This window comes from Phyllostomus discolor, chromosome 2 (assembly GCF_004126475.2).
Source record: "Phyllostomus discolor isolate MPI-MPIP mPhyDis1 chromosome 2, mPhyDis1.pri.v3, whole genome shotgun sequence".
NCBI classification, from domain to species: domain Eukaryota; kingdom Metazoa; phylum Chordata; class Mammalia; order Chiroptera; family Phyllostomidae; genus Phyllostomus; species Phyllostomus discolor.
Genome location: NC_040904.2, coordinates 107,187,803 through 107,214,539, shown reverse-complemented (window position 1 = coordinate 107,214,539; position 26,737 = coordinate 107,187,803). Strand labels below are relative to the sequence as shown.

General features: G+C 37.5%; 1 protein-coding gene across 1 annotated transcript in view; it reads left to right on the top strand.

Moving 5' to 3' along the window:
* ACAD9 (acyl-CoA dehydrogenase family member 9) overlaps nt 1-26,737 on the top strand; it is a 60,719-nt gene that overhangs the window by 12,650 nt on the left and 21,332 nt on the right. Inside the window, exons 2-7 of the mRNA XM_028504924.2 lie at nt 2,958-3,051; nt 16,639-16,740; nt 22,640-22,746; nt 23,774-23,874; nt 24,712-24,790; nt 25,803-25,974. Coding sequence (XP_028360725.1) covers nt 2,958-3,051; nt 16,639-16,740; nt 22,640-22,746; nt 23,774-23,874; nt 24,712-24,790; nt 25,803-25,974 — 655 coding nt within the window. The remainder of the gene's footprint in view (nt 1-2,957; nt 3,052-16,638; nt 16,741-22,639; nt 22,747-23,773; nt 23,875-24,711; nt 24,791-25,802; nt 25,975-26,737) is intronic.

Genomic DNA, 26,737 nt, shown 5'->3' with positions numbered 1-26,737 from the left:
TCTATTTCCTAAGCTCACTGGTTCATACTTTATTTCTTTGATTGAGTTCTTCAGCTCCAGAATTTCTGTTTGGTTCTTTTCTGTAATTTCAGTCTTTTTGGTAAAGTAGTCCTTTTTTCATTGACTTTATTTCAGAGTTCATTACACTGCCTTTCTGAGTTTTCATGTGTCTTGTTTTTTTCCCCAGAACTGCAATCTTGAATTCTGTCATTTAAATAACTTATTTCTGTGCTTTTAAGTTTATTTTATGAAGATATTTCATTTTCTTTCTAAGCTACCTTGGTTGTTCATGGTATTTGATGAATTATTTCTCTGCCCAGACATTTGTGGGAATGAAATTTGCTCTTTAAAAGTCTCTGACACTTGTATTTAGCAGGTTGGTAATAAGAAACCTTTCTTTTCTTTTCCAGTAGGTGGCACTGAAGTGTAAATTTTCATTTTCTCTTGTGTGTCTGGTGCTTCAGGGATCTCTGTGGGGCATTGTTGCCTGGGCCGTGGAAAATGCTCTGTATTCCCTGGGGATGTGGGCATCCTCCTCTGTAATCAGGTTGCCTCAGTATCCGGGCACCGTTTCTATGAGGGATTATGGTAAATGAAGAGGTCCCCATCCCTTGAGATCCTAGCACTGCCTTTTGCAACTAGATGCTAACAGCAGCGCTGTCTTATGTAAGGTGTCTCAGATGCTTCCATTGAGCACTGCTGTGATGTGTGAGGGCGGGTGGACTGGGAGAAGCTGGTTTGTGCATTTGTGGCTTTGTTCTCCTCCCAGTAATGGTGGCTACAAGAACTGGAGTTCTCTAAGACTCAGCCTGTAGATCTTTTCATCTATAATCCTACCTAGGAAGATTTAACTCAGTATTGTTGCTTTTAATACCATCGTTATTCTGATGTGGCATATTTATTTCTCCATCTCAGTTTTCTCCCCTGAACTCTAGAGTCCTTTCTCCTAAAAGCTTCACTTAGATGCCTGATAGCATTTCAAACTTAGTATATGCAAAACTGAGTTCCTGGTCTCCCGACTCAATCCTGCTCCTCGCACCAGTCTTCTTTATCACAGATGGTGGTGACTCTGTTGTTCAACTTGTTAGGCCAGATACCTGAAGTCACCTTGTTTTCTCTACCTTAAGGTTATATTTAGAATCTGACTGCTTTTAAACACCTTCACCACTCTTACCCTTATTCATGTCAGTGTCATGTCCTACGCATTACTGTTGTTTGAGCAGGAACATGGCATCTGAAATGCTTAGAATCTGTGACCTTTAAGATCATCTAGGCCAGTAGTTGTCACACTCTCCCTCAGTTGAACCCTCACTATTCATGGAGGGTGTCTCTGGGGCTACTGCTGGGACCAGTGGGAAGGTGAGTGGGAGACATTTGGGTGGCCTTTGTCTCCATCTGAAGTCATAACCAGAGCACCTTGACTTTTACCTATTTTATATGTTTGGTTTCTGTACCAGATTTAGTTGAAAAATTTGTTTTTCTGCTTTAAAAAATATAATCTTTTGTGGCTGATTAGATATTTAAAGGCTAGAGGAGGAAGACTGAAGACTCCTCTGCTTTGAAGACCTTGTCTTGAGACATTTGGTGAGAGGTGCCATGAGGAGAGGCAGGCTGCACTTCTGGGGGCTGGCAGCTTATGATCTGGGACATCACTTCTCAGCAGCTGTAGGTCCCAATCCAAATACTCATGTCATGCAGGCAGGAGTATCTGGAGCCCTAAAATCCGGAGGGACTGAGAACACAGTGGGATGATTTTAGGTAATATGTAATGATAGCCTACTGGGGAGTAGGCACAATCAGAAATATTGGCCACCCATTGGTTTGAGATAGAAGTTTAAAGCTAATTTGTTTTCCAGTTATGAGGTTGAGGCAAGAGCCAGTATCTGATACAAATAATTACAGTCACTTTATTTTCCAGGACACATCTGGTTTGAGCCTCACAGCTATCTTCTGAGATATCTGTAACAGAAGAAAAACTAACGCTAACAAAGGCTGTGAGACTTATCCAAGTCACACATCTAAGAAGGGGCAGAGCCAAGGCCGAATGAATCAGAGTTGATCTGCTGTAACAGCTGTGCCTCCTCCAGTGACCCTGTTACCTTACACTTTCAGCCTAAGTAACAGATGTCATCAAATGGGGAATGGAGTCTGGAGTATGCAACTGGATGAGAATCTGATAAGATATCAGACTTTGTAATCACAGTATGTTCCAATCAGCAGCAGCATTTTCTTTTTCTGTTTATTGATTTGAGAAAGATATATATATAGAGAGAGAGAGAGAGAAAGAGAAAGAAAGAGAGAGAGAAACATCAGTCTGCTGTTTCACTCATTTATGCATTCATTAGTTGCTTCTTGTGTATGCCCTAACTGGGGATTGAACCCTCAACCTTGGCATAATGTAACAACACTAACAAACTGAGCTACCCAGCCACAGCAGCTGTAGTATCTCTGAACTCACAAAATAACTAATGTAAAATTTTACGTTTTCATAAAGAGTTTTTACACCAATTGTCCTCCATGATTCTCACAATGACCCTGAGTAAATGTTATGACCATATTATGGGTGAGAAAATGGAATTGTGGAGAGGTAGAGATTTGGTGAAGGCTGCACAATTGGTAAGCTGCAGATCAAAGAACAGAACCTAGGGCTTTGAAATGTTAATCCAAGGCTCTTTACTTTATGGGAAAGTCATCATAACTTGTTATTGCTAGGGAAAGCAATCAAATTCAGTACTAAATCTGCTTGAATAGGGGAGGAGGATATATCTAGGTGGTGGAGACCAAGATACAATTCCTGCATCTAAAGTACCTTCTGTGGTTTGCTTTCTAATTCCTTCAAGCAGTAATGTTCTGCCTACCAGATATGGATTCTAGCAAATCTGTTTCCTTTTCGACTAATATTACCACTTTAGAAAGTTGCAAAAAATTCATTTTCACTAAGTGTTTATCATTTTTAGAAAGAAGTTTTCCCATTTCCAGAAGTTAGCCAAGATGAACTTAATGAAATCAATCAGTTTGTGGGACCCGTAGAAAAATTCTTCACTGAAGAAGGTACGTATGATTTTCTTTACTAGTACCCATTTCCATTTTAAGGGCAATGCTTTGGTGTTTATATTAGAAGCTGTATGCAGAGGGGAAGCTCTCTTGAGTGCCATTAATCATGGGGAAATAGTGTCTGTTGACAATATTTTTTATGGATTGTCTCAATGTTTATTTAATTATATTTGATTTAAAGACATCTAGTTTAGTGTTTCTCAAAGTATCTAGTGAAGGACCACGCTTAAACATTTCCAGAGTGTTGCAGACTGACATTTTTGTACAAATCAATACAAAAACAATTAGAAAAATGAAATAAAAAAAGCTTACTCTCGATTTCTGTACTTAGCTTATTATGAACCAGGAATAGTTTGTGGACCAACAGCAGGCTGCAGATTGCAGGTTGAGGGTACAAGTGAGGGTGTAGGATCCCGCCCTAAGAGTGGTCAGCCAACCCTGAGGAGCTCAATGGGGAGCAGTGATAGCAGATTGACAGCAGGGCTTCTCCAACACTGAGGGCGCCAAAGAGTTCTTGTTTGTGTGGGTTTTATCTAGTAATATGTGCCTTATGAGAAGTTAAAACAAATTTTAAAAATACTGTGTTCATTTATTTCTTTATTTAAAAATAATAAACCGCCCTGGCTGGCGTAGCTCAGTGGATTGAGCGCGGACTGGGAACCAAAGTGTCCCAGGTTCGATTCCCAGCCAGGGTACATGCCTGGGTTGCAGGCTATCACCCCCAGCAACTGCACATTGATGTTTCTCTCTCTCTCTGTCTATCTCCCTCCCTTCCCCTCTAAAAATAAACAAATAAAATCTTAAAAAAAAGATTTATTTAAAAAAAATAATAAACCCATTATATATTAACAAATATTTTTAATGAAAAAAGAATATCTCCAAACAAAAAATAGTGAATAGTGGTTTTTTTATAGTTTTCTGAATCTTTTAAGCATTTGACTTACTGTAATATGCAGCAACAGATAAGAATTGTAGTTGGCACTAGATGGAATCTAGCTGAATTCTCATATCTGTGTATATACATTTAATCTGTGGTACATATCATGAATTCTTTGGAAAACTGCACTGTACACTTGTGACAGAATCTGAATTAAAATAGTTCGACACTGGACTCCTTGGAAGTGTCTTAGGCCCCCCCAGACACATTTTGACAATTGGTGCTCTATATCATTAACTGATGGTATGTTGTTAGTTTAAATTTGCTTAGTTGTATATATATCTTTTGATATCTAGATATGTTTATTTTTATTTTTGTTTTAGTTATCTTCTTATTTATATCTTTTTTTTTTCAGTTCCTTAGTCCCTTGTTGTTTTATTTAAACTTTCACTATCTGATTTGTCAGGGATTTTTTAAGCCTTACTGAGGTATTTAAAGTGTAGAGTTTGATAAATTTTGACATATGTGTACCTCCAAGGAATCATCAACACGATTAGGGTAATAAACATATCTATTATTCCTAAACGTTTTCTCGTGTCCTTTTCATTGCCTCCCTGTCCCTAGCACATCACTAATCAGCTCTCTGTCACAGTACATTAGTTTGCATTTTCTGGAATGTTATTTAAATAGAATCATACATTATGTATGTTTTTATCCAGCTTTTTTCAACATAATTTTGATTTTCACTATTTGCATATACCAATGGTTTATTCCTTTTTAATGCTGGGTAGTATTTCTTTGTATGAATATATTAAACTTCGTTTATCCATTCACTTGTTCATTAACATTTGGTATCCACATACATCTATCATTAAAAAAGATGTCATGAACATTTTTCTGAGTCTGGTGTAGACAATACCTATAAGTGGAATGTCTGAGCCATATGATTGGTGTGTGTTTAACTCTTTAAGAAACTGCCAAACTATTTTCCAAACTGATTACTGCTTTACATTCCCACTAGCAGTGTATTAAAGTTCTGGTTGCTCTACATTTTCACCAACACTTGGTATGATCTGTCATTTTAGTTTTAGCCCTTCTAGTGGGTGTGTTGTCTCATTATGGTTATGATTTGCATGTTGACTAATGATGTTGGGAATTTTTTTCATAGGCTTATTTGCCATCTGAATTCCTTTTTTTTGGTGAATGTCCTTCAGATATTTTATGCATTAAAAATATTGGGTATGTTATATTATTGAGTTGTAAGAAGTCTTTTTATATTTTAGATACAAGTATTTTGTCTAATATATGTTCAGCAAAATTTTTTCATAGTTCCTGGTTTGACTTTTTTATTTTATTAAGTATCTTTTAAGGAGCAAAAGTTTTTAATGTTGATTAAATATATTTTTTTCTTTCTTAATTCATGATTTTTGTATTTTATATATAAGATATCTGTGAAGTCAAGGTCATGATGGTTATTTTTTATCTATATTTTCTTTCAGAAGGTTTATATTTTTCACTTTTAACTTCTCGATTTATGATTCATTTCCAGTTAATTTTGTATATGATGTGAGGTAAAGTTTGAGGATGATTTTTTTCTGCATACAACTGCGCAATTGTTCCAGCAACATTTATTAAAAAGATTGTCCTTTTTCTATTTAATTGACTTGGTACCTTTGTCAAAAATCAAGTGACCAGAGGATTCTGGGAAGACAATAGTATAGGGAACACCAGAAATCTGTCTCCCCACCTAGACAGCAATTGCACTGGCAAAAATCTGTTTTGGAACTCTGGATTCTATTGAAGGTTTACAATTTTAGGGGAAGACTTGAACAGTGAATTTCAGTTAATTTGGATACATTGTAGTTGTGAGCAGAGTCACAGCTAACTCTAGCCCTGTAAATTTATTCTCGGAGCAGTTTGAACACAGCTTCTGGGAGCCCCAGTGGGCAAAAAGGACTCTATCCATCAAGTACTGGGCATCTGTGCTCTGATTGCTGCTTTTATCACAAGAGGTGCAGACAAAGAGACAGAAGTCATTGTTTTTGTACCTTTCCTCATTGTTGTAAGTTCATCCCCTATTGGCTGAAATAACTTCCAGGGGACTTAAAAGACTGTACCTCCTCCATCATTTTTTCCACTCTTCTGGGAACCAGATTGAAGACTAGAACTTTCAAAAGCAACCACATATATGTAGGAAATTAGAAAATCACCACACATTCCCAGGGAAAGGCACAGACTCAAAAGACCTGAGAAGACCTTAAATTTATATCTCAGGCTGATCCTTGGCATAGACATAGCTCACAATAATTAACAACAACAAAACAAAACCAAAATTACAAACAAACCAAAAATCACTATGTGGGATGGCAGAAAACTTAAATGCTTCTACACAGCAAAGGAACCAATTAAGAGAATGAAATGGCAACTTATAGAATGGGAGAAAATATTTGCAAATCATACATTAGTAAGGGGTTAATATCCAAAATATATAAAGAACTCAATACAACTCAGTAACAAAAAACTGCTTAAAAATAGAGGAATGAAATAGACATTTTTCCAAAGAAGACATTCAGATGGCCAACAAGAACATGAAAAGATACTCAATGAATCATCAGAGAAATGCAACTAAAAACCATAATGAGATAATATTGCACATTTGTTAGAATGGCTGTTATCATCAAGAAAGCAAAAGATAACAGGTGTTGGAGAGGATATAGAGAAAAGGGAACCGTTATACACTATTGGTGGGAATGTGAATTGGTACAGACACTATGGAAAACAGTATGGAGATTCCTCAAAAAATTAAAAATAGCATTGGCTGGTGTGGCTCAGTTGGTTGGAGTGTCGTCCCATAACTGAAGGATTGCAGTTTTGATTCTCAGTCAGTGCACATGCCTGAGTTGGAGGTTTGCTGCCTAGTCTGTGCATGGTATGAGTGTGTATGATCCTCAGTCCAGGCAAGTGCAGGAGGCAACTGATTGATGTGTCTCTCTCTCCCTTCCTTCCTTTCTTTCTAAAAGCAATGAAGAAAGGTCCTCAGGTAAAGATAAAAAAAATTAATAATAGAACTACCACAAGATCCAGCAATTACATTTTTGCATATATACCCAAAAGAAGTAAAAACAGGATATCAAAGAGGTATATGGACTCCATGTTTATTGCATAATAGCCAAGACATGGAAACAGTCTAAGTGCCTGTCAACAGGTGAATGGAAGTGTGTGTGTGTGCCCACGTGTATGTATGTACATATAGTAGAATATTATTTAGCCATGAGAAAGCAGAAATTCCTGCCATTTGTGACAACATACAGGGACCTTGATGACATTATGCTAAGTGAGATAAGTTAGAGAAAGATGTATACTGTATGATATTGCTCATATGTGGACTCTGAAAAAGCTGAATTTGTAAAAACAGAGTTGAATAGTGGTTACCAGGAACTGCGGGGTGAGAGAATAGGAGAGATGTTGTTTAAAGGGTACAAATTTGCAACTGGTAGATAGAGACCTAATGCACAATTTAGTGATTATAGGTAACAGTGCTGTATTATAAACATCAAACATGCTAATAGACTAGATCTTAATTATTCCCATCACAAAAAAATGATAATTGTGTGACATGATAAAAGTGTTAGTTAAGGCAACAAAGACAGTTATATTGTGACAAAGAAATGTATCAAATAAATATGTTGTACACCTTACACTTACACACTGTTATATGTCAAATACATTTCCATTTAAAAGACAAAAATACAAAAGCAAAAACAGCACATCTTGGGGAAGAAGGAAAATCTCATTTCTAGAGTTACCACATTATTAGATTTAAATGTCCAGTTTTCAACAAAAAAAAAATCACAAAGCACACAAATAAGCAAGAATGTGTGGGCCATTCAAAGCAAACTTCCTGTGAAAGACCTGTGGAAGGATTTACTAGACAAAGACTTTAAAATAGCTATCTTAATGATTCTCAAATAATTAAGAAAAGATGTGGAGAAAGTAAGAAAAAATGATATATTAACAAAATGAAAATGTTAATAAAGAGAAAAATCTAAGAATAAAAATTCTGGAGCTGAAAAGTACAATATCTAAAATGAAACATTCACTAAAAGAATTAAAAGGCAGATATAAAGGTAGAAGAAAGAATCAGCATACTTAAAGGTAAAGCAATGGAAATTATCAAGTCGAGAAACAGAAAAAAGATTCAAGTGAACTAAAAGGGACCTGTGGGACACCACCAGGCACCCCAGCATTTACATTGTGAAGTGTCAGCAGGAGAAGAAAGGACAGACAGAATATTTGAAGAAATAATAGCTGAAAATGTCCCAACTTTTGTGAAAGACATGAATATAAACATCCAAGAAGTTCAATAAACTGCAAACAGGATAAACAAATAGGCACTCACACTATGACACATTATAATTAAACTGTCCAAAGACACAATTTTGAAAGCAGACACAGAGAAGCAACTCATCATATATAAGGGGTCTCCAATAAGATAAGTGGATTTGTCATCAAAAAGAGGCCAAAAGGCAGTGGGCTAATATATTCAAAGGCTAGAAGAATAAAGAAAACTAAGAAGCTCTTATTCAGCAGAACTGTTCTTTTTTTTTTTAATTTTTTTTTATTGTTCAACTATAGTTGTCTCCATTTTCCTTCCACCACTCCTGCTGCAACCCAGCCATCTATACTTCACATGCTTGAACCTACCCCTACCTTGGTTTTGTCCATGTGTCTTTTATAGATATTCCTGAAAACCCTTCCTGCCCCCCACATTACCCCTTCCCACCTCCCCTCTGGTTACTGTCTGATTGTTCTTAATTTCAATGTCTCTGGTTATATTTTGCTTGCTTCTTTGTTTTGTTGATTAGGTTCCAATTATAGGTGAGATCATGTGGTATTTGTCATTCACCGCCTGGCTTATTTCACTTAGTATAATGCTCTCCAGTTCCATCCATTGCTGTCGCAAAGAGTAGGAGCTCCTTCTTTCTTTCTGCTGCATAGTATTCCACCAAGTAAATGTACCATAGTTTTTTGATCCATTCACTTACTGATGGGCACCTAGGTTGCTTCCAGTACTTGGCTATTGTACATTGTGCTGCTGTGAACACTGGGTGCATAGGTTCTTTTGAATTGTTGTTTCAGGATCCTTAGGGTATAATCCCAGTAGTGGTATTGCTGGGTCAAAAGGAAGTTCCATTTCTAGTTTTCTGAGGTTACTCCACACTGTTTTCCACAGTGGCTGCACCTGTCTGCATTCCCACCAATAGTGCACTAGGGTTCCCTTTTTTCCACAACCTCTCCAACACTGGTTTGTTGATTTGTTTATGATGGCCATTCTTACTAGTGTGGAGTGGTATCTCATTGTGGTTTTAATTTGCATCTCTCTGATGGCTAGTGATTCTGAGCATCCTTTCCTCTGCACCCTCTGTAAACCCTCCTTGGAGAAGTGTCTGTTCAGGTCCTTTGTCCATTTTTTAATTGCATTGTTTATCTTCCTGGAATGGAGTTGTGTGAGTTCTTTATATATTTTGGAGATCAAGCCCTTGTCTGAGATATCTTTGGCAAATATATTTTCCCATACAGTTGGTTCCCTTTTCATTTTGCTGATGTTTTCTTTAGCAGTTCAGAAGCTTCTTATTTTGATAAAGTCCCATTTGTCTATTCTTTCCTTTATGTCCCTTGCTCTAGGGAACATGTTGGTGAAAATATTGCTTTGTGAAATAATTGGGATTTTTATGCCTATGTCCTCCTGTAGGATATTTATGGTGTCACAACTTACATTTAAGTCTTTTATTCACCTTGAGTTTATTTTTGTGTGTGGTGTAAGTTGGAAATCAGGTTTCTTTTTCTTGCATGTAGCTGTCCAGATGTCCCAACACCATTTGTTGAAGAGGCTATTTTTACTTCATTTTATGGTTCTGCCCCCTTTGTCAAATATTAATTGACCATGGAGGCTTGGGTTTATTTCTAGGTTTTGTATTCTGTTCCATTGATCTATGTCTCTGTTCTTATGCCAGTACCAGGCTGTTTTGTTTACTGTGGCCTTTAATATAGTTTTATAACAGGTATTGTGATCCCTCCTACTTTGTTCTTCTTTCTCAAAATTGCTGTGGCTCTTTGGGGTCATTTATGGTTCATGTAAGTTTTTAAAATGTTTGTTCTATATCTGTGAAGTATGTCATTGATATTTTAATAGGTTTGTGTGGAATCCATAAATTCCATGCAAATCATTGGGTAATCTGGACATTTTGATGGTGTTGATTCTTCCAATTCAAGAAGATGGTATATTTTCCCATTTATTTGTCTTCCTTAATTTTTTTCTTCAGTATTGTGTAGTTTCCTGAGTACAGATGTTTCATACCTTTGTAAAGTTTATTCTTAGGTACTTTGTATTTCTCGTTGCTATAGCAAATAGGATTTTTTTTCTTGATTTCTGATTCTGATCTCTCGTTGTTGGTGTATAAAAATGCCTTTGATATCTGAATATTGACTTTGAATGCTGCTAGTTTGTCAGATTTGCTTATTAGGTTGAGAAGTTTTGGGGTGGAGCTTACAGGGGTTTCTATGTAGACTGTTGTATCATCTACAAACAGTGACAGTTTTATTTCCTCCTTTCCAATTTGGATGCCTTTTATTTCTCTTTCATGTCTTATCGCTGTGGCTAGGACTTCCAATACTATGTTGAATAGAAGTGGTGAAAGTGGACATCCTTGTCTTGTTCCTGATCTTAGTGGGAAAGCTCTTAGTTTTTGCCCATCAAGTATGATGTTGGCTGTAGCTCTCTCATATATGGCTTTTATTATATTGAGGAATGCTCTTTCTACTCCCACTTTGCTGAGTGGTTTTATCATAAATGGGTGCTGTACCTCATCAAATGCTTTTTCTACATCTATTGATGTGATCATGTGGTTCACATTATTTTCAAAATGGCTGTACCACTTTAATATTTACACCATCAATGTGTAGTTTTCCTAGTTTTTGTGCCTTTTTGCCAAGATTTGGTGTTGTCATTGTGCTCTGTTAAATTTTTTTTTTTAATTTAGCCATTCTGATACCTGTGGAGCGATACCTCATTGTGGTTTTAATTTGCATTTTACTAATGGCTAGTGATGATGAACATTTTTTCATGTTTTAGTTTTTCTCTTTAGTGAATACAGTTGGTTTAGTGAATACAGTTGGTATATTGGTCTCATATCCTGCACCCTTTATTAAACTCATGTATTAGTTCTAGGAGGTTTTTTTTAGGTAGATTTTGGAGGATTTTCTACATAGACACTTGTGTTGTTGGTGATAAGGACAGTTTCTTTTTCTGGTTTTCCTTTCTTTTCTCTATTTTACTGCAGTGCCTAAAATCTCCCATATGATGTGTTGAATGGGGGTTGTAAGAGCAGACTCTCTTCTCTTATTCCTGATCTTAGGGAAACATCAGTCTTTCAACTTTAAGTATGATGTTAGCTGTACATCTTTTTTTCTGTAGATGTTCTTTATTACATTAGGAAGTTTCCTTTTATTTCTAGTTTGCTGAGAGTTTTCATCATAAATTGTATCACAATTTTTCCATTGTTTTTCTGCATCTCTTGAGATAACTATGGTTTTCATTTTTATTCTGTTGACCCGATAACTTACATTGATTGTCTTTTGACTGCTGAGCTACTGTTAATTCCTAGGATTATTCCCCCTGGTTGTGATATATTATCATTTTTTATATTGTTGGATTCAATCTGCTGAAATTTTAAGAATTTTTGTATCTGTTTTTCTGATGGATGTTGATCTGTAGTTTAATTTTCTATGATATATCAGGATAATTCTTGCCTCATAGAATGAGTTGGAAAGTATTTCTTTTAAAACTTTGTATAAGTTGGTACTACATTTTCCTTAAATGATTGACAGAGTTCAACAGTGAAGCCGTTTAAGTCTGTAGTTTTCTTAGTGGGGTAATTTTAACTTTTCAATTTCTTTAACAGATAGAGTACTATTCAGGTTATCTATTTCCTTTGTGAACTTTGATAGTTTGTTTTGATAGTTTGTTTGTGAACTTTGATAGTTTAAGGAATTCATCCATTTAATCAAAGTTGTTGGTTTTATTGACTTAATGGTGTTTATAATCTTCCCTTAATTTGTTATCTTTTTAAAGTCTGTTGGATCTTGTAGTCATATGCCCATTTTTTAAAATTTCTAGTAAGTATTCCATTTGTGATCAGAAAATGTGCTTTATGTAATTTGAATCCTCTTAAATTTTTTGAGAGTTTTTTTATGGCTCATAATATGGCCTATTTTTGTAAATGTTTTTCCATGTGTACCTGAAAACAATAAATATTTTCCTGTTGTTTGGTTGTGTTTTACAAATGTCATTTAGAGCTAATTGGTTGATACTGTTACTCAAATTTAATGTATCTTTACAAATTTTTATTTACTTTTTTAAACAATTACTGAAAGATGTTGAAACTTCCAGCTATAATTGTGTATTTATATATTTTTTCTTTAATTACTATCAGTTTTTTCTTTATATGTTTTGAAGGTTTGTTATTGAGGATTGTTAGATCCTTATGATACATTCACCCCTCTGTCATTATGAAATAACTTTCCTTATCCCTGGGAGTAGTCTTTGCTTAAAAATCTACTTGGATACTAGTGTGGCTATTCCAACTGTCTTTTGATTAATGTTAGCATGATATATCTTTTTTCATCTTCTTGACTGATTTGTGCTTTTAAACTGAAAGCACTTTGGATTTCTTTTCCACCTAATGAACACAGGTGGAATACAAAGTTATCATAAGCACCCACTATAGTGAAACTTCATGTAGGCAGGTTCTGCTAATGGATGAATGGGTGGAAGTTTGAGGAGAAACAGTTTATTCATGTAATCTTGAAGTAGCTATCCTGTGATATTTATTAATTACAAAGGAAAAGTAACTATGTGGAGAATCTTGGCAAACACCACCTTAAGCAAGTGATCAAGGTGAGCATCACTAGTTATAAGACTGACTTAGTGATATCTCATACCCTCTCATATAATACACTGAGAAGGGCAATCACTTCTGGGGTATTTCCCCAAACATGTAAGTCTTTCCCAAAGCATGTAACTTTGAACAAATCATTAGAAAATAGGCAAACCTAAATTGAGAGACATGTTTCAAAGTAACAGTGCTTTAAGTGTCAAGGTCATGAAAGACAAGGGAAGACGGAAGAACCCTCACAGACTGGAGGGCAATAAAGAGACATTCAGTAAAATACAGTGTGGGATCCTGGATTGAAACCTGGAACATAAAAAAGACACTAATGGAAAAATTGATGAAACTGAAATTAATCCTGTAGTTTAGTTAATATTATATGAATGTCAATTTCGTAATTTAGATAATTTTTCCATGGTTCTATAAGGTCCTGTTAGGGGAAGCTGGGCAGGGTGCATATGGGAACTCAGTACTATTTTTGCAACTTTAAAACTGATATTGTTTCATAATAAAGGTATAAAAGAAAAATAAGTGGTTTTCTTACAGGGCAGTGCAGTTGAATGTTGTCTTTTTAAATACAATTGGACAGTCTGTGCCTTTTAATTGATCTTTCATATGTAACTATTGTGATTATTGAAATAGTTGGGTTTAACTCTGTCATCTAGCTGTTTTTTTTTAATTTGTCCCATTTCTATTTTGTTCCCTTTTTCCTTTTTTCTGTCTTCTTTTGAATTAATCAAGTATTGTTTTATTCCATTTAATCTCTTTTGTTGGTTTATTAATTATACCTCTTTTGTTTTTCAGTGGTTGCTTTAGAGTTTATAGTTCTGGCTTACCAATATGATACCACTTCATGTGGAGGAGCCTTACTACGTGTCTGCTTTCCTAGCCCAACTGCTGTTGTTTCATACATTTTATTTCTACATTCAGTATAAACCTTACAGTACCTTGCTATTCTTTTTTTTTCCGTGGTAAAATATACAAAACATAAAACTTACCATTTTAATCCTTATTAAGTGTACAATTCACTGGCATTAAGTATACTTACAATGTTGTATAGCCATCACCACTATCCATTTCCAAAACTTTTTCATCATGCTGTAAATTTTCTTGTTTTTAGTGTAATTTTTAAAATGAGAAAAAATCATTTTATGTTTACTCATCTAATTAATGTTTGTATTGACCTTCATTCTCTCAAGTAGTATCAGATTCCCTTTGGTACCATCATTCTTCCATGGGATAGAATTATTTTAATGTTCCTTATAGTGCAGCTTTGCAAGGGATGAGTAAATTCTGCTTTTATGTATCTGAAAATGTCTTTTTCATTAAGAGAGATCTATGTTGACATTATTTGTCCTTCAGCCCTTTATAGGTGTTACTCTACTCTCTTCTTTTTGGTTATTATTTCTTAAAAAAAAATTTTTATCATCAACTACACTACATCCCCCACTCTATCCTCTTCCACAGTTCACTGATGCTGTTATTTTTTTCATTTGGTGTTTTGTCTCATTTTGTGTAGTTTTTATTGTTACGTCTTTAAGTTCACTAATCTTTTCTATGGTATTTACCATAGTTTACTCTTAATTTCATCCAGTGTTTTTCATCTCAAGTGTTTTGTCTTTCATCTCTGGGAATTGATTTATATCTTTTTATTTCTTCCATATTTTGTCTTAACATGCTAATACTTCATTATGTGGTTATAATAGGTCATTTAATGTGCTTGTCTACTCTCATCCGTGTTATGTCTAGGTCATTTTCAATTAACTGATTTTTCTTCTCAGTATAGATCATATTTTCCTGCCTCTTTATGTGCCTGGTAGTTTTCTTTTGGATGCCAGACACTGTAGATTTTACATTATTGGTTCTGGATATTTTGTGTGTCTATGTGTATGTATTTAATATGTTCTTAAGCTTTGTTCTAGGTCACATCTAGTTAATGTTTCTGTTGATCTTCATTCTCTCAAGTACCATCATATTCCCTTTGGTACCATCCTTTTAAGTTTCTAGGAAGAGTTGGATCCTTTCAAAGTTTCCTTTAAGTATTGTTGAGCAAGACCAGAGCAGTGTGTAGGGCAACTTTTTTTCCCCATTATTGTACTTTTCCCTCCAAACCTTTTTATACATCCTTTTTTCCTGTTCACCATCGTGCCCCTTGAAATTTTATGCTTTATTATATATATTCTTATGTGTTATATTTCTGTGCTTTATACACCCTCTGACCCCCCCCCCCCCCCGAAAACAACTTTTATTTACTCGGGGGTGATACTACCTCAGTTGAAATACATGGTCTAATGCTAATTCTTCTCTATTAGTAAAATGTTACTCTTCTGAGTATAGTGACCAGTGCCCTATATTTTTACTATTTTAAGGCTAGGACACAACCAGTTCCTTTTTGCTTTATCTTGGCTGGAAGTGGAAGTCTCCCCAGATCCTGACAGTTTCTCAAAAGCTAAACGTACCCTACTATACAGCCCAGTCATTCCACTCCAAAGTATTGGCCCATGAGAAATGAAAACATATAACTACACAAAAACTTGAATATGAATGTTTATAGTAGAAGCTTTATTTCTAAGAACCAAAAACTGGGAACCACCCAAATGTCCATCAGGAGGTGAATGGATAAATGATTTTACACCCATTCAGTAGAACGATAAAAGTAATGAAGGATTTATACATGCAACAATATAGATAAGTCTTGAAATCTTATGCTGAGTTGGAGAAGCGAGACCAAAAAAAAAAAAAAAACCATGTGTATGATTCCACTTATAGAAAACTCAAAAATGCAGGTTAGTCTGTAGATAAAAAGGAGATTAGTGGCTGCCTGGGAATGAGATGTAGAGAAGGACTAATCACAAAAGAGCACAAGAAAACTTTTGGTGGGAAAGGAAATATTTCCTTTGGTTTGTGGGGATGATTTCATGGGTGAACAGATGTCAGAATTTGAAAACATATATTAAATATGTGAAGTTTATTATGTGACAATTATATATGCCATAAAATTATAAAAGTAAATAAAATGAGGAGTTTGGACTCTACTTGGGGAACTGATATTTCTCATTGATGACCCATGTGTATAAAAATGTATTAGTGTAGGTTATGGTGAGTTTTAAAACTTATAATTGTGATGTTTAATTTCTTGGCAGTTTGAAAACACTAACTTGCTCCATACAGAAGTGTACATTTACAGACCTAATGCTAGTCATTGTTCGGTTTTGTTCTGATGAATGTGAGTAGTGGTGTTAAACAGACTGAGCTGTTTTCAGAATGTGTGGACTAGGGTGAAATAGTCCTGGATTCTGAGAACTGAGGAGTTTTAGACCCAGATGTTGCTTCGAGTTTGGCTATCTAGCCTAGCATTTTAGGGCAGCTCTGGGAGCTACATACTTATTCTCTAATTTTCTAGAAGATGCATACTAAATTTTTGCATACTAAATTTAAACATTTAAATTTAGTATGCAGAAAGGTTTACATCTAATAAATAATATATTTTGCTGCAGTTTTACACAGTGAATACATCTCAGATGTGAATAGCACCCAGATGAAGAAACAATAGAACCTGGTATTGGTAATTTTTCAAAATACAGTTCTTTACAGGATAATTAGATAAAATTGAACACATGCTGAATGATTATGACTAGGTAATTTCTAGTTTTAAAGTCTTTGACACTGGGATTTTATACTATACAAAAATTGTTCTGTTTATTTTTGTTTGTATAATGGTAGCTTATTTTGTTTAATCATGATATTTTTTCTTGGCAGTGGACTCTCGAAAAATTGACCAAGAGGGAAAAATCCCAAAGGAAACTTTAGAGAAGCTGAAGAGCCTGGGGCTTTTTGGCATGCAAGTCCCAGAAGAATATGGTGAGTAAAGGAAACCACCCTCATGCTGGTTGCCTTTTAAGAAAATAGTCTGTGTTTCTTCAAAAAAGGGTTCTGTTTGGGAAGGATGGCCCTTAATGCAGTATGTCCAAAATCGAGCTGTAAAACTGCTGGAAATAATAAAAACGTCTATCACTGGCTAACTATGGGGTGGCTGATTAGTGAGTGTGTGTGCACTATCTCAGGTGCTTGTGCTGTGGAGTTTTGCGCTTCTTTCTCTGAAATGGATCAAAAACCATCACAGGAGCTGTGCTCGCTGGGTCTCTGTGGAGGTGGAGGAGGTGGGTGAATCAGAGTGAAACTGGCTGATTTCAATGTCATCTCCATTGCACAGCCCTTTGGTCTCTCAGGCTCAGAAGTTGTTCTGGAGCCACTTGTGCTTCCTGTGGTAAGAGCGCAGGTGCCAGGTTCCACTAAGTTTGGCTTCTCATCCTGGTGCAAACAAGTAAGACATATATGGCTGTGGGACACAAGGTGCATCTAAAAAAACACTAACTTGCTCCATACAGAAGTGTACATTTACAGACCTAATGCTAGTAATTGTTCAGTTTTACTGTAATGAATGTATAGGTGTTAAACCTGTAGATATGGGGATTTAATTAGGGGGAACCTTTGAGCAGGGCCCTTTGTCCTTTGGACTATGCACATCACTCTTAGAGTATTGTAGTGATGTTTTTAGTCTTTAGGTAGAAGGCCCTTCCTTGCCTTTCTCTTCAGCATCCCAGGGTAATTCTGCCTTGTCAGATTTGGCTGATCACTTTTTTTTTCTTTTGCCTAATCCAGAGGTGGCCATCCTAATTCTGTGGGTTAAGGGGACAGGCAAGAAGTGTTTGTGCGGAGAGGAATAGAAAATGTCTCAAAGAGCCAGAACACAGGCTGATGCATGTGAATGCACACCCACACATCACTTTTACTCTTGGACCCTTTTGACATAAAAGTGTGGCTCTAGGTTCTCAGCCTTCGCCCTACACCAACCTCTATGAGCCCTCTTCCAGAGCCTTTGCTGTCTGAGGCTGCTTCCAGGTTTGATCAGCTATGGGACAGGAGTTTAGGGGAGAATTAGTGGTGCTTTAATGGCTAGGTATATTTCATCAGTATGAGCTGGTCATTTGGAGGTTTTTAATATTTGGGGCATTTTCCCAGCTAGATTTCAAATTAGGTTTTGCACAGCAAGTCACAAAAGCCAGGAGCTTGTCTTCATGTTCTATCTTCCTACCTAAGACACTAAAGTTAGGCCACTTCCACCTCTGTACCCTAACCTTGGCAGCCACAAGTGGGGGGCCCTCAATGTTTGTAGAATAAGTTTCCACTTGTACCCAGCCTGGAGCTGGTACAGTTTGAGACAAAATATGAAAATTTAGGACAAACTAGTTTGATGCCAAATTTCCTTAATTCTGAAGCATATTTTAATCAGGTTAAATCTTAGTTTATGTGTATGTTTTTTTGCTTTGTTTTAAACTATTAAATGGTGTATCTTACTGTCATTATATGAAATACCTTTCATCACATTTCCAAATGTATAAAAACATTTTTTCATTTAGGCAGAAGACATAAAATCAGTGATGTTGCTAATTCAGTGGTGGAATGCATAGAACAAATATCTGCAGGGAAAAGCTATACATCCTGTTTCTTAACAGAAATCTGCAGCATCTGAGTGAGGTGTCGGGAGCTTGAGCTTTCCCAGACATCTGAGACTTGTCAGTATTAAAATTGATGGGAATTCTTGGCCATAACACATGGGCTGTATTGAATATGAGACTAGGAAGCCATTGGAGATAGAGCTGGAGAGTGACAGTTCATCTCTCATCCAATGAAAACATGAGTGCTTGGAGTAAAACGAATACCAGGAGAAAGCCTCTAGATGTAGCCAGGTTGGTAGTATTGTATGTTTCTCCTTTAAAGGGTACCCTTCAAGATCCTTTAAACTCATTTCCTAATTGATGAAAGTGCTTAATTTTTCTCCAAAACAATTTCCATGTAAAATTGAGGTATATCTTTTTATATCTACATGTCATATATGCCAGCATGTATTAGGGGTGTGTGTGTGCACATGCATGCCTAAGTTGATATGAGATTACATAACTTTCCATAAGTTATTCTTGTTTTAAGTCCTATTTTCTGGTATGAAAATACTCTCTTTTTTTTCCAAATCTTTAAAATAAATGTTATTAAGTAGCCTTTTTTGAAAAAAAGTGTTTTATTGTTGTTCGATTATAGTTGTCTGCATTTCCTCCCCCCACCACTCCCCCCCACCCCAGCCAAACCCACCTCCCTCCCTTGCTTCCACCCTCCCCCTTGGTTTTGTTTCTGTGTCCTTTATAGTAGTTCCTAAAAACCCTTCCCCCCATTGTCTCCTTCCCCCTCCCCTCTGGCTATTGTTAGATTGTTCTTAATTTCAGTGTTTCTGGTTATATTTTGTTTGCTTTTTTCTTTTGTTCATTATGTTCCAGTTAAAGGTGAAATCATATGGTATTGGTCCCTCACCTCCTGGCTTCTTTCATTTACCATAATACTCTCCAGTTCCATCCATGCTGTCTCAAAGGGTAGGAGCTCCTTCTTTCTCTCTGTTGTGTAATATTCCATTGTGGAAATATACTATAGATTTTTGATCCACTCATTTGCTGATGGGCACTTAGGTTGCTTCTAGCACTTGGCTATTGTAAATTGTGCCACTGTGAACACTGGGGTGCATAGGTGCTTTTGGATTAGTGTTTCAGGGCCCTTAGGATATAATCCCAGCAGTGGCATTGCTGGGTCAAAAGGCAGTTCCATTTCTAGTTTTCTGAGAAAATTCCATACTGTTTTTTACGTGGCTATGCCAGTCTGCATTCCCACCAACAGTGTACGAGGGTTCCCTTTTTCTCCACATCCTCTCCAACACTTGTTTGTTGCTTTGTTTATGATGGCCATTCTCACTGGTGTGAAGTAGTATCTCATTGTGGTTTTAATTTGCATCTCTCTGATGGCTAGTGATGCTGAGCATCTTTTTATATGTCTCTGAGCCTTCTGTATGTCCTCCTTGAAGAAGTGTCTGTTCAAGTCCTGTGCCCATTTTTTAATTGAGTTGTTTGTCTTCCTGGAGTGGAGTTGTGTGAGTTCTTTATATATTTTGGAGAGCAAGCCCTTGTCCGAAGTATCATTGGCAAATATGTTTTCCCATATACTTTGTTCACTTTTCATCTTAATGCTGTTTTCTTTAGCCATGCATAGCCTTTTATTTTGATGAGGTCCCATTTGTTTATTCTTTCCTTTATGTCCCTTGCTTTAGGGGACATACCAGTGAAGATGTTGCTGCATGGAATGTTTGGGATTTTCCTGCATATGTTGTCCTCTAGGACTTTTATGGTATCACGTCTTATATTTAAGTCTTTTATCCCCCTTGGATTTATTTCTGTGTATGGTGTAAGTTGGTGATCGAGTTTCATATTTTGGCATGTGTCTGTCCAGATCTCCCAAAACCATTTGTTGAAGAGGCTATTTTTGCTCCATTGTATGCTTCTTCCCCCTTTGTGAAATATTAATTGACCATAGAGACTTGAGTTTATTTCTGGGCTCTCTGTTCTGTTCCATTGGTCCATGTGTCTGTTCTTATGCCAGTACCAGGCTGTTTTGATTACAGCGGCTTTGTAATACAGTTTGATATCAGGTCTTATGATCCCTCCTGCTTTGTTCTTCTTTCTCAAATTGCTGCAGCTATTCTGGGTCATTAATGGTTTCATATAAATTTCTGAAATGTTTGTTTTATATCTGTGAAATATGTCATAGGTACTTTATAGGGATTGCATTGAATCTGTAAATCACTTTGGGTAGTATGGACATTTTGATGATGTGAATTCTTCCAATCCATGAGCGTGGTACATGCTTCCATTTGTTTGTGTCTTCCTGAATTTCATTCTTCATTATTGTATAGAGTATAGGTCTTTTACCTCCTTCTTTAGGTTTATTTCTAGGTATTTTATTTTTCTTGTTCCTATATCAAATGGGTTTTTTTTTCCTGATTCCTGTTTCTCTGATATTTTATTGTTGGTATACAAAAATTCCTTAGATTTCTGAATATTGACTTTGTGTCCTGGTGTTTTGCCAAATTCATTTATTAGGTGGAATAGTTTTTTTGGCGGAGTCTATAGGATTTTCTCTCTATACTATCATGTCATCTGCAAACAATGACAGTTTTACTTCCTCCTTTCCAATTTGGATTTCATTTTCTTTCTTTTTCTTGTCTGATGGCTTTGGCTAGGATTTCCACTACTATGTTGAATAGGAGTGGTGAAAGCAGGCATCCTTGTCTTGTTCCAGATCTTAGTGGGAAAGCTCTAAGTTTTTGCCCATTGAGTAAGATGTTGGCTGTAGGTCTCTTGTATATGACCCTTATTATATTGAGGAATGCTTCCTCCATTCCCACTTTGCTAAGTGTTTTTATCATAAATGGGTGCTGTACCTTATTAAAGGCTTTTCCTACATCTATTGATACGATCATGTGATTTTTGTCTTTTGTTTATGTGATGTATTATGTTCAAAAATACTCTTTTTTTCATGAGATGATAATAGTCATGTTTGGTTCTTTTTCCTTCCTTGGGAAATTAAGGCAATAGCAAGCTTATATTCATGCACCCAAATGGTTTGGGGAACTGTTCCCAGTCTGGCACAGAGAATGAACTCCTTTCTACCAACTGGGCCTGCATTTCCTTCCTGGTTCCCTGCAGCCAACCCAGCCTGTCAGTATCCTGTCAATGGCATGTCCATGGCTGGTTGATGTGGCTCCTTCCTGCCCTTCAGCTTTAACTCCACCAACAGTCTCCACCCACTTGTCATCCTTTCCCATGTGATTGCTGTCCCCATGATCTAATGGTAACTTCCTTGGGGGGAAAAGCATCAGAACTTATTTTTTTTTAAAAACAAACAAAACTTACTCCCTTAGTATGTGAAATAAGTATTGACTGAAACAAGTGGAAAGGGGAAAGTGGTACTGCAGAGCCCTGGCCTTCCCTGGGTACCACCCCTGAACCCACAGGACTGCATTACTAGGCAGGCCACTCTACTTCTCTGCAGGGACTCATCCCTTCCTTTGTGTGTGAATGGTGGCTCTGGGGCCCTTACCCATACATACACCCTGAGTTCAGACCCAGCCCTCCTACATTTTAGTCACGTGACCTTAGGCTTCAGTTTATTGTTTGTATGATGCATATACAGTCACCCAGCCATCTGTCGAAGTTGAAGACACAAGTTCAGTGGATTTTTTGTTTTTGTTTCTTTAATGTTTGTCTTTCTACTGCAGAAGAGTGATTTCCAACTAGAGTTATTTTGTCCCCCAAGAGACATTTGACAATGTCTAGAGAATTTTTAGTTATCAAAACTGTGTGTGTGTTGGGGGGTACTTCTGGCATCAAGTAGGTGGAGGCCAAGGATGCTGCTAAACATTCTACAGTGTACAGAAGAGTCACCCATGACAACAAATGTTGGATCCTAAAATATGAGTAGTGCCACTGCAGAAAAATCTCTGTCCTAGAATCCACTAGATACTGAGAATGAGGCACTGGAAAAGCTGTTTCATTTATAAAGATCTATATTTGACAGGAGATACAACCTATTAAATGATGTAAAGGTATTTTTATATTTTTGTATTATGGATTATATTTTTATGTTAAAAACATATATCTCTGTATATGCTCGTATGCCTAGAAAAGTTTGAAAGGATATGCACAAAAATGGTCTGACTGCTGTTTGTGGGTGACGTGTATTTTCTTTGTACCTTTCTGTATTGTGATGAAAATGGTGGTCTGGCATTACTTTTATAATCAGAAAAGACTAGTAAGTCCATTTGCCTTTAATGGGAGTAATGTGGGGCTGGGCCATAAGTAAAGCAGGTCTCTTTATTCTCTAGGTGGCCTGGGCCTTTCCAACACCATGTATGCACGGCTACGGGAAATTGTCAGCGTGGACGGGTCGATCGCTATGACCCTGGAAGCACACCAGGCTATAGGCCTCAAGGTCAAGTATCTGGGGATGCTTTCTGTGACTCCAGGAAGACCTTCAGGAAGTGAATTGTGCTTGCTATCTCATGGTCTTGGAGGAGAGCCTATCCTATTCCTGCATCTTTGCCCTGCAGTGCCTCATTTGTGCACGTCCTCTCTCAGCTACACCATATAGTGCTCAGCTCCTACGTAAGCAGCAGCCGTTTGATCACGCTGTTCCTTCCCTTTGAATCCTCCTCATGTTCTCATTGCCTTTGACCTATCCTTTGGAAGCCCAGTTCTGATGCTGCTGCCTCCATGGAGCCTGTCTCCACTTCAGGCTGGATATGAGCCTCTCCCACTGTGCTCTTGAGTCAGTTGGGGCCTTAGCATGTCCTCCCTACTGTTGTTGTCTTTCTCACCCCACCAGGCTTGGAGAATTTTAGGGCAGGTCCAGATTCACCACTCTTAATCAACAGTCCATTACTTGTGTTGTTTCTGGTCAATGTAGAAACCAGAGTGAGCTGAGTGCACAGCATGCATACTCGGCTTCCCTCCAAGAGCTTTTGTGCTCCATACACTCACTCAGTGGAAAGAGGGAACTTGAGAAGGAGTGTGGGACAGTTCTGACATTGACTGAACACCTTCTTTATGTCAGGTGTGGGTGCAGCATTCCCACCTCTTCACATTTTATCATTCAAACCACCCCTCCAATGGGTAAGATTATCGCCTATATGTACAAGAGGATATGGAGGCTTAGAGAAGGGACATCCCTTACCGAAGATTACCTAGCCAGGAAACAGGAGCTGTGATGAACATCCCTGAGTCTGACCCCAAAGTTCTGCTGGGACTCCAGGCCCAGGCCACCCTGATGGTGCACTTTAGGGTGGGTCCTTAGCAGTCTGGCTCCCCACTTTTTACCTGAAGCTGCCAGCTCTGATTTAGGGTGTTTCCTCTTGCATGAAGTACCGTAAGTATTTCCTTTAGAAGCTATATTCTGCAAGCATAGTTGTCATAGTCTTTTTCCCCCACAGCTGAAATCAGCCTGTTTGTGTCTTGTTTAGGGAATCATCTTGGCCGGCAGTGAGGAGCAGAAGGCCAGATACCTGCCCAAACTGGCATCTGGGGAGCACATTGCCGCCTTCTGCCTGACAGAGCCAGCCAGGTCTGCCCTTGGCACGAACAGCCATGGAATAGCGTCTCCCAGGGGCATGGAAAGAGGGCTAGAGTTTGTGCTGAATAGGTGGTGACTTTTATTTCTTGCCTCTCTGAAATCTTCACCAGGAGTCAAATCAGCAACTTTTCTTGCCAATTCTCTTATCTTTATTTTTCTGTCCCAGTGAGATTTATAAATGCAATAACACACCTGACAGTGCCTATTAAATAATTATTTTGTGGTTTGCAACACACCTGACATGTGCTTTCAAAGCTTTGAAGCAACTTTCAGAGTATGAGGGTGGGTGGTAATAGCCCTGTTTTACAGATTAGGAACTGAGGTTAAGTGAGGTTGTGTGATAAGCCCAAGGTCACACAGCTAGGACATAACAGGGAGGGCACCGAGGTCTCTTACTTGGACCACACTTCACCTTACTTCCCTCCGCCTGGGAACTTGGGGTCCTGAACTCATCCTGAAAGGAGTTTAGATGAGTTTATTTTGAGTACACATTTTCATGTTTAAATCTAAGTTTGAATTTTCACCACCACCTTTTTTATCTGATGTGATAAGGGGTTGGCCAGGTCCAGCCTGCCTCCTGTTTTTGTAATGAAAGTGTTACTGGAACATGCCTGTTTGTTTACAAATTGTGGCTGCCTTCATGCACAATAGCAGAATCGAGGAGTTGGGCTGTAGCCCAAAAAGCTGAATATATTTATCATCTGGCCCTTTATTTTAAAAGTGTGCCAACTCCTGTATTAAAGTAAAACCTTTATTTTTGGGCCCTCCAAACCATTCATCTTGATTCCCAACATTACTTTCTTCAATAGCCTCTTTCTGTCCCTGCAGTGGGAGTGATGCTGCCTCCATCCAGACCAGGGCCTCGTTAAGTGAAGATAAAAAGCACTACATCCTCAGCGGCTCCAAGGTACAGCTCCTCTGGGGTCTCAGTCATGACCTTCACTACTACTCATTGACCACTTTGCATACACCAGGGATTGCAAAGAGCATACACATCATCTTTTGACCATCACTTCTTGGGTGGATGCTACTTGCCTTCTTTGGAAGAAGAAACGGCCTCAAAGAGTTCAGCACATGTCCTATGCTTAGTAGCAGAGCCAGGATTGGAACCAAGGAGTTCTGGCTCCACAGTTTACGTGCTTCTGTTGTACCATCTACCTCCTTGAGCTTCTGTTGGGTGTTTGTTTTCAAAAAGTTTTTATTATGCAAAAATTGAAACATATACAAAGTTCACTATAGTGAACTTGAATGTACCTGTCACCCAGCTTCAGCAGTTACTAGCTCTTAGCCAATTGTTTCTGTGTCAGCATCATCACCTCTGGCTTGCGTTCATAACTGTCTCAGTTTATGCCTCTAAAAGACAGGACTATTTTATAAAAAAAGTTATGATACCATTATCACATTTTTTAAAAAATGATAATTCCTTACTATCTAGATAGCATTCTAGATAGCATAATTTCTCTGATTATCTTATAACGTTTTTTTTCCAAATCATTTGCTTGAATTGAGATCCATATAAGTTCTATATATTGCAGTTTGTTGACAAGTTTCTATATTTATCTCTTCTTTCCTCACTCCTTTCTTATACCTGTCTCCTCGCTCCTTTCTGTCCCCATCGCCCTTTCCTGAGGAAACCATTCAGTGCTAGAGCTTGAACTATCTTAGTACCATTGGATACTGTTCTACAGCATCCCCACACACTCACACTCACGGTCACCTGTGTCTCTTGGGAAAATCCTTGCTATGGGGAGACTGGATTCTGTACTCTGTTTATGCAGTCTTGGCTTCCCCAGGGCCAAGGCTTTACAGTCTAGCCTGAGGTTTGATGGGAAGCTGGAGTCTCTTCTGGAAAAGATGGGGCTTAGAAGTGGCTCATAATAGTTTAGTTTTCTCCAAAGTTCTTTTGCTTTTTCTTTCAGGTCTGGATCACCAATGGAGGACTTGCCAATATTTTTACCGTGTTTGCTAAAACCAACGTTGATTCTGACAGCTCAGTAAAAGACAAAATTACAGCATTTATAGTAGAGAGAGACTTTGGTGGAGTAACTAACGGGAAACCTGAGGATAAGTTAGGTATCCGTGGCTCCAACAGTAAGTTGTGTGTGTGCGCGCGTGTGTGTGTGTGTGAGAGACAGACAGACAGAGCATGAGTGAGTGCACGAGCTCTTTAGCCCCATTCAAGCATCAAAATACAGTGAAGTTGAAGTAGTTTTAATTGACTCTGGCTGGTATGGCTCAGTGGATTGAGTGCCAGCCTGTGAACCAAGGGTCGCTGGTTCCATTCCCAGTCAGAACATGCCTGGGTTGCGGGCCAAGTCTCCAGTTGGGGGCTTGTGAGAGGCAATGATACCTTGATGTTTCTCTCCCTCTTTCTCCCTTCCTTGCCCTCTCTCTAAAAATAAGTAAATAAAGTCCTTTTCTAAAAAAGTAGTTTTAATTGTACTTAAGCATTTTAGCAAAATCAAATTAAGAATGCCAAGATGACTGTTGTAAATAATGCTGCAACGAACATAGGGTCGCTTATATCTGTTCAAATCTGTGCTCTTATTTTCTTTGAAAAAGTTCTCAGAAGTACAATTACTGGGTTATATGGTATTTTCAGTTTTTTGAGGAATCATCATACTGTTTTCTATAGGGACTACATCCCACCAACAATGCACAAGTGTTCCCTGTTTTCCATATCCTTGCCAACACATGTAATTTGTTGAGTTTTTGATAATAACTATTCTAACTGGAGTGAAGTGATGGCTGATTGTGGTTTTGATTTGCATTTTTTGATGGTTAGTGATATCATCTTTTCTCTATTTCCTCAGAGAAATATCTTTTTATTTCCTTGCCCATTTTTCTCTTAGAT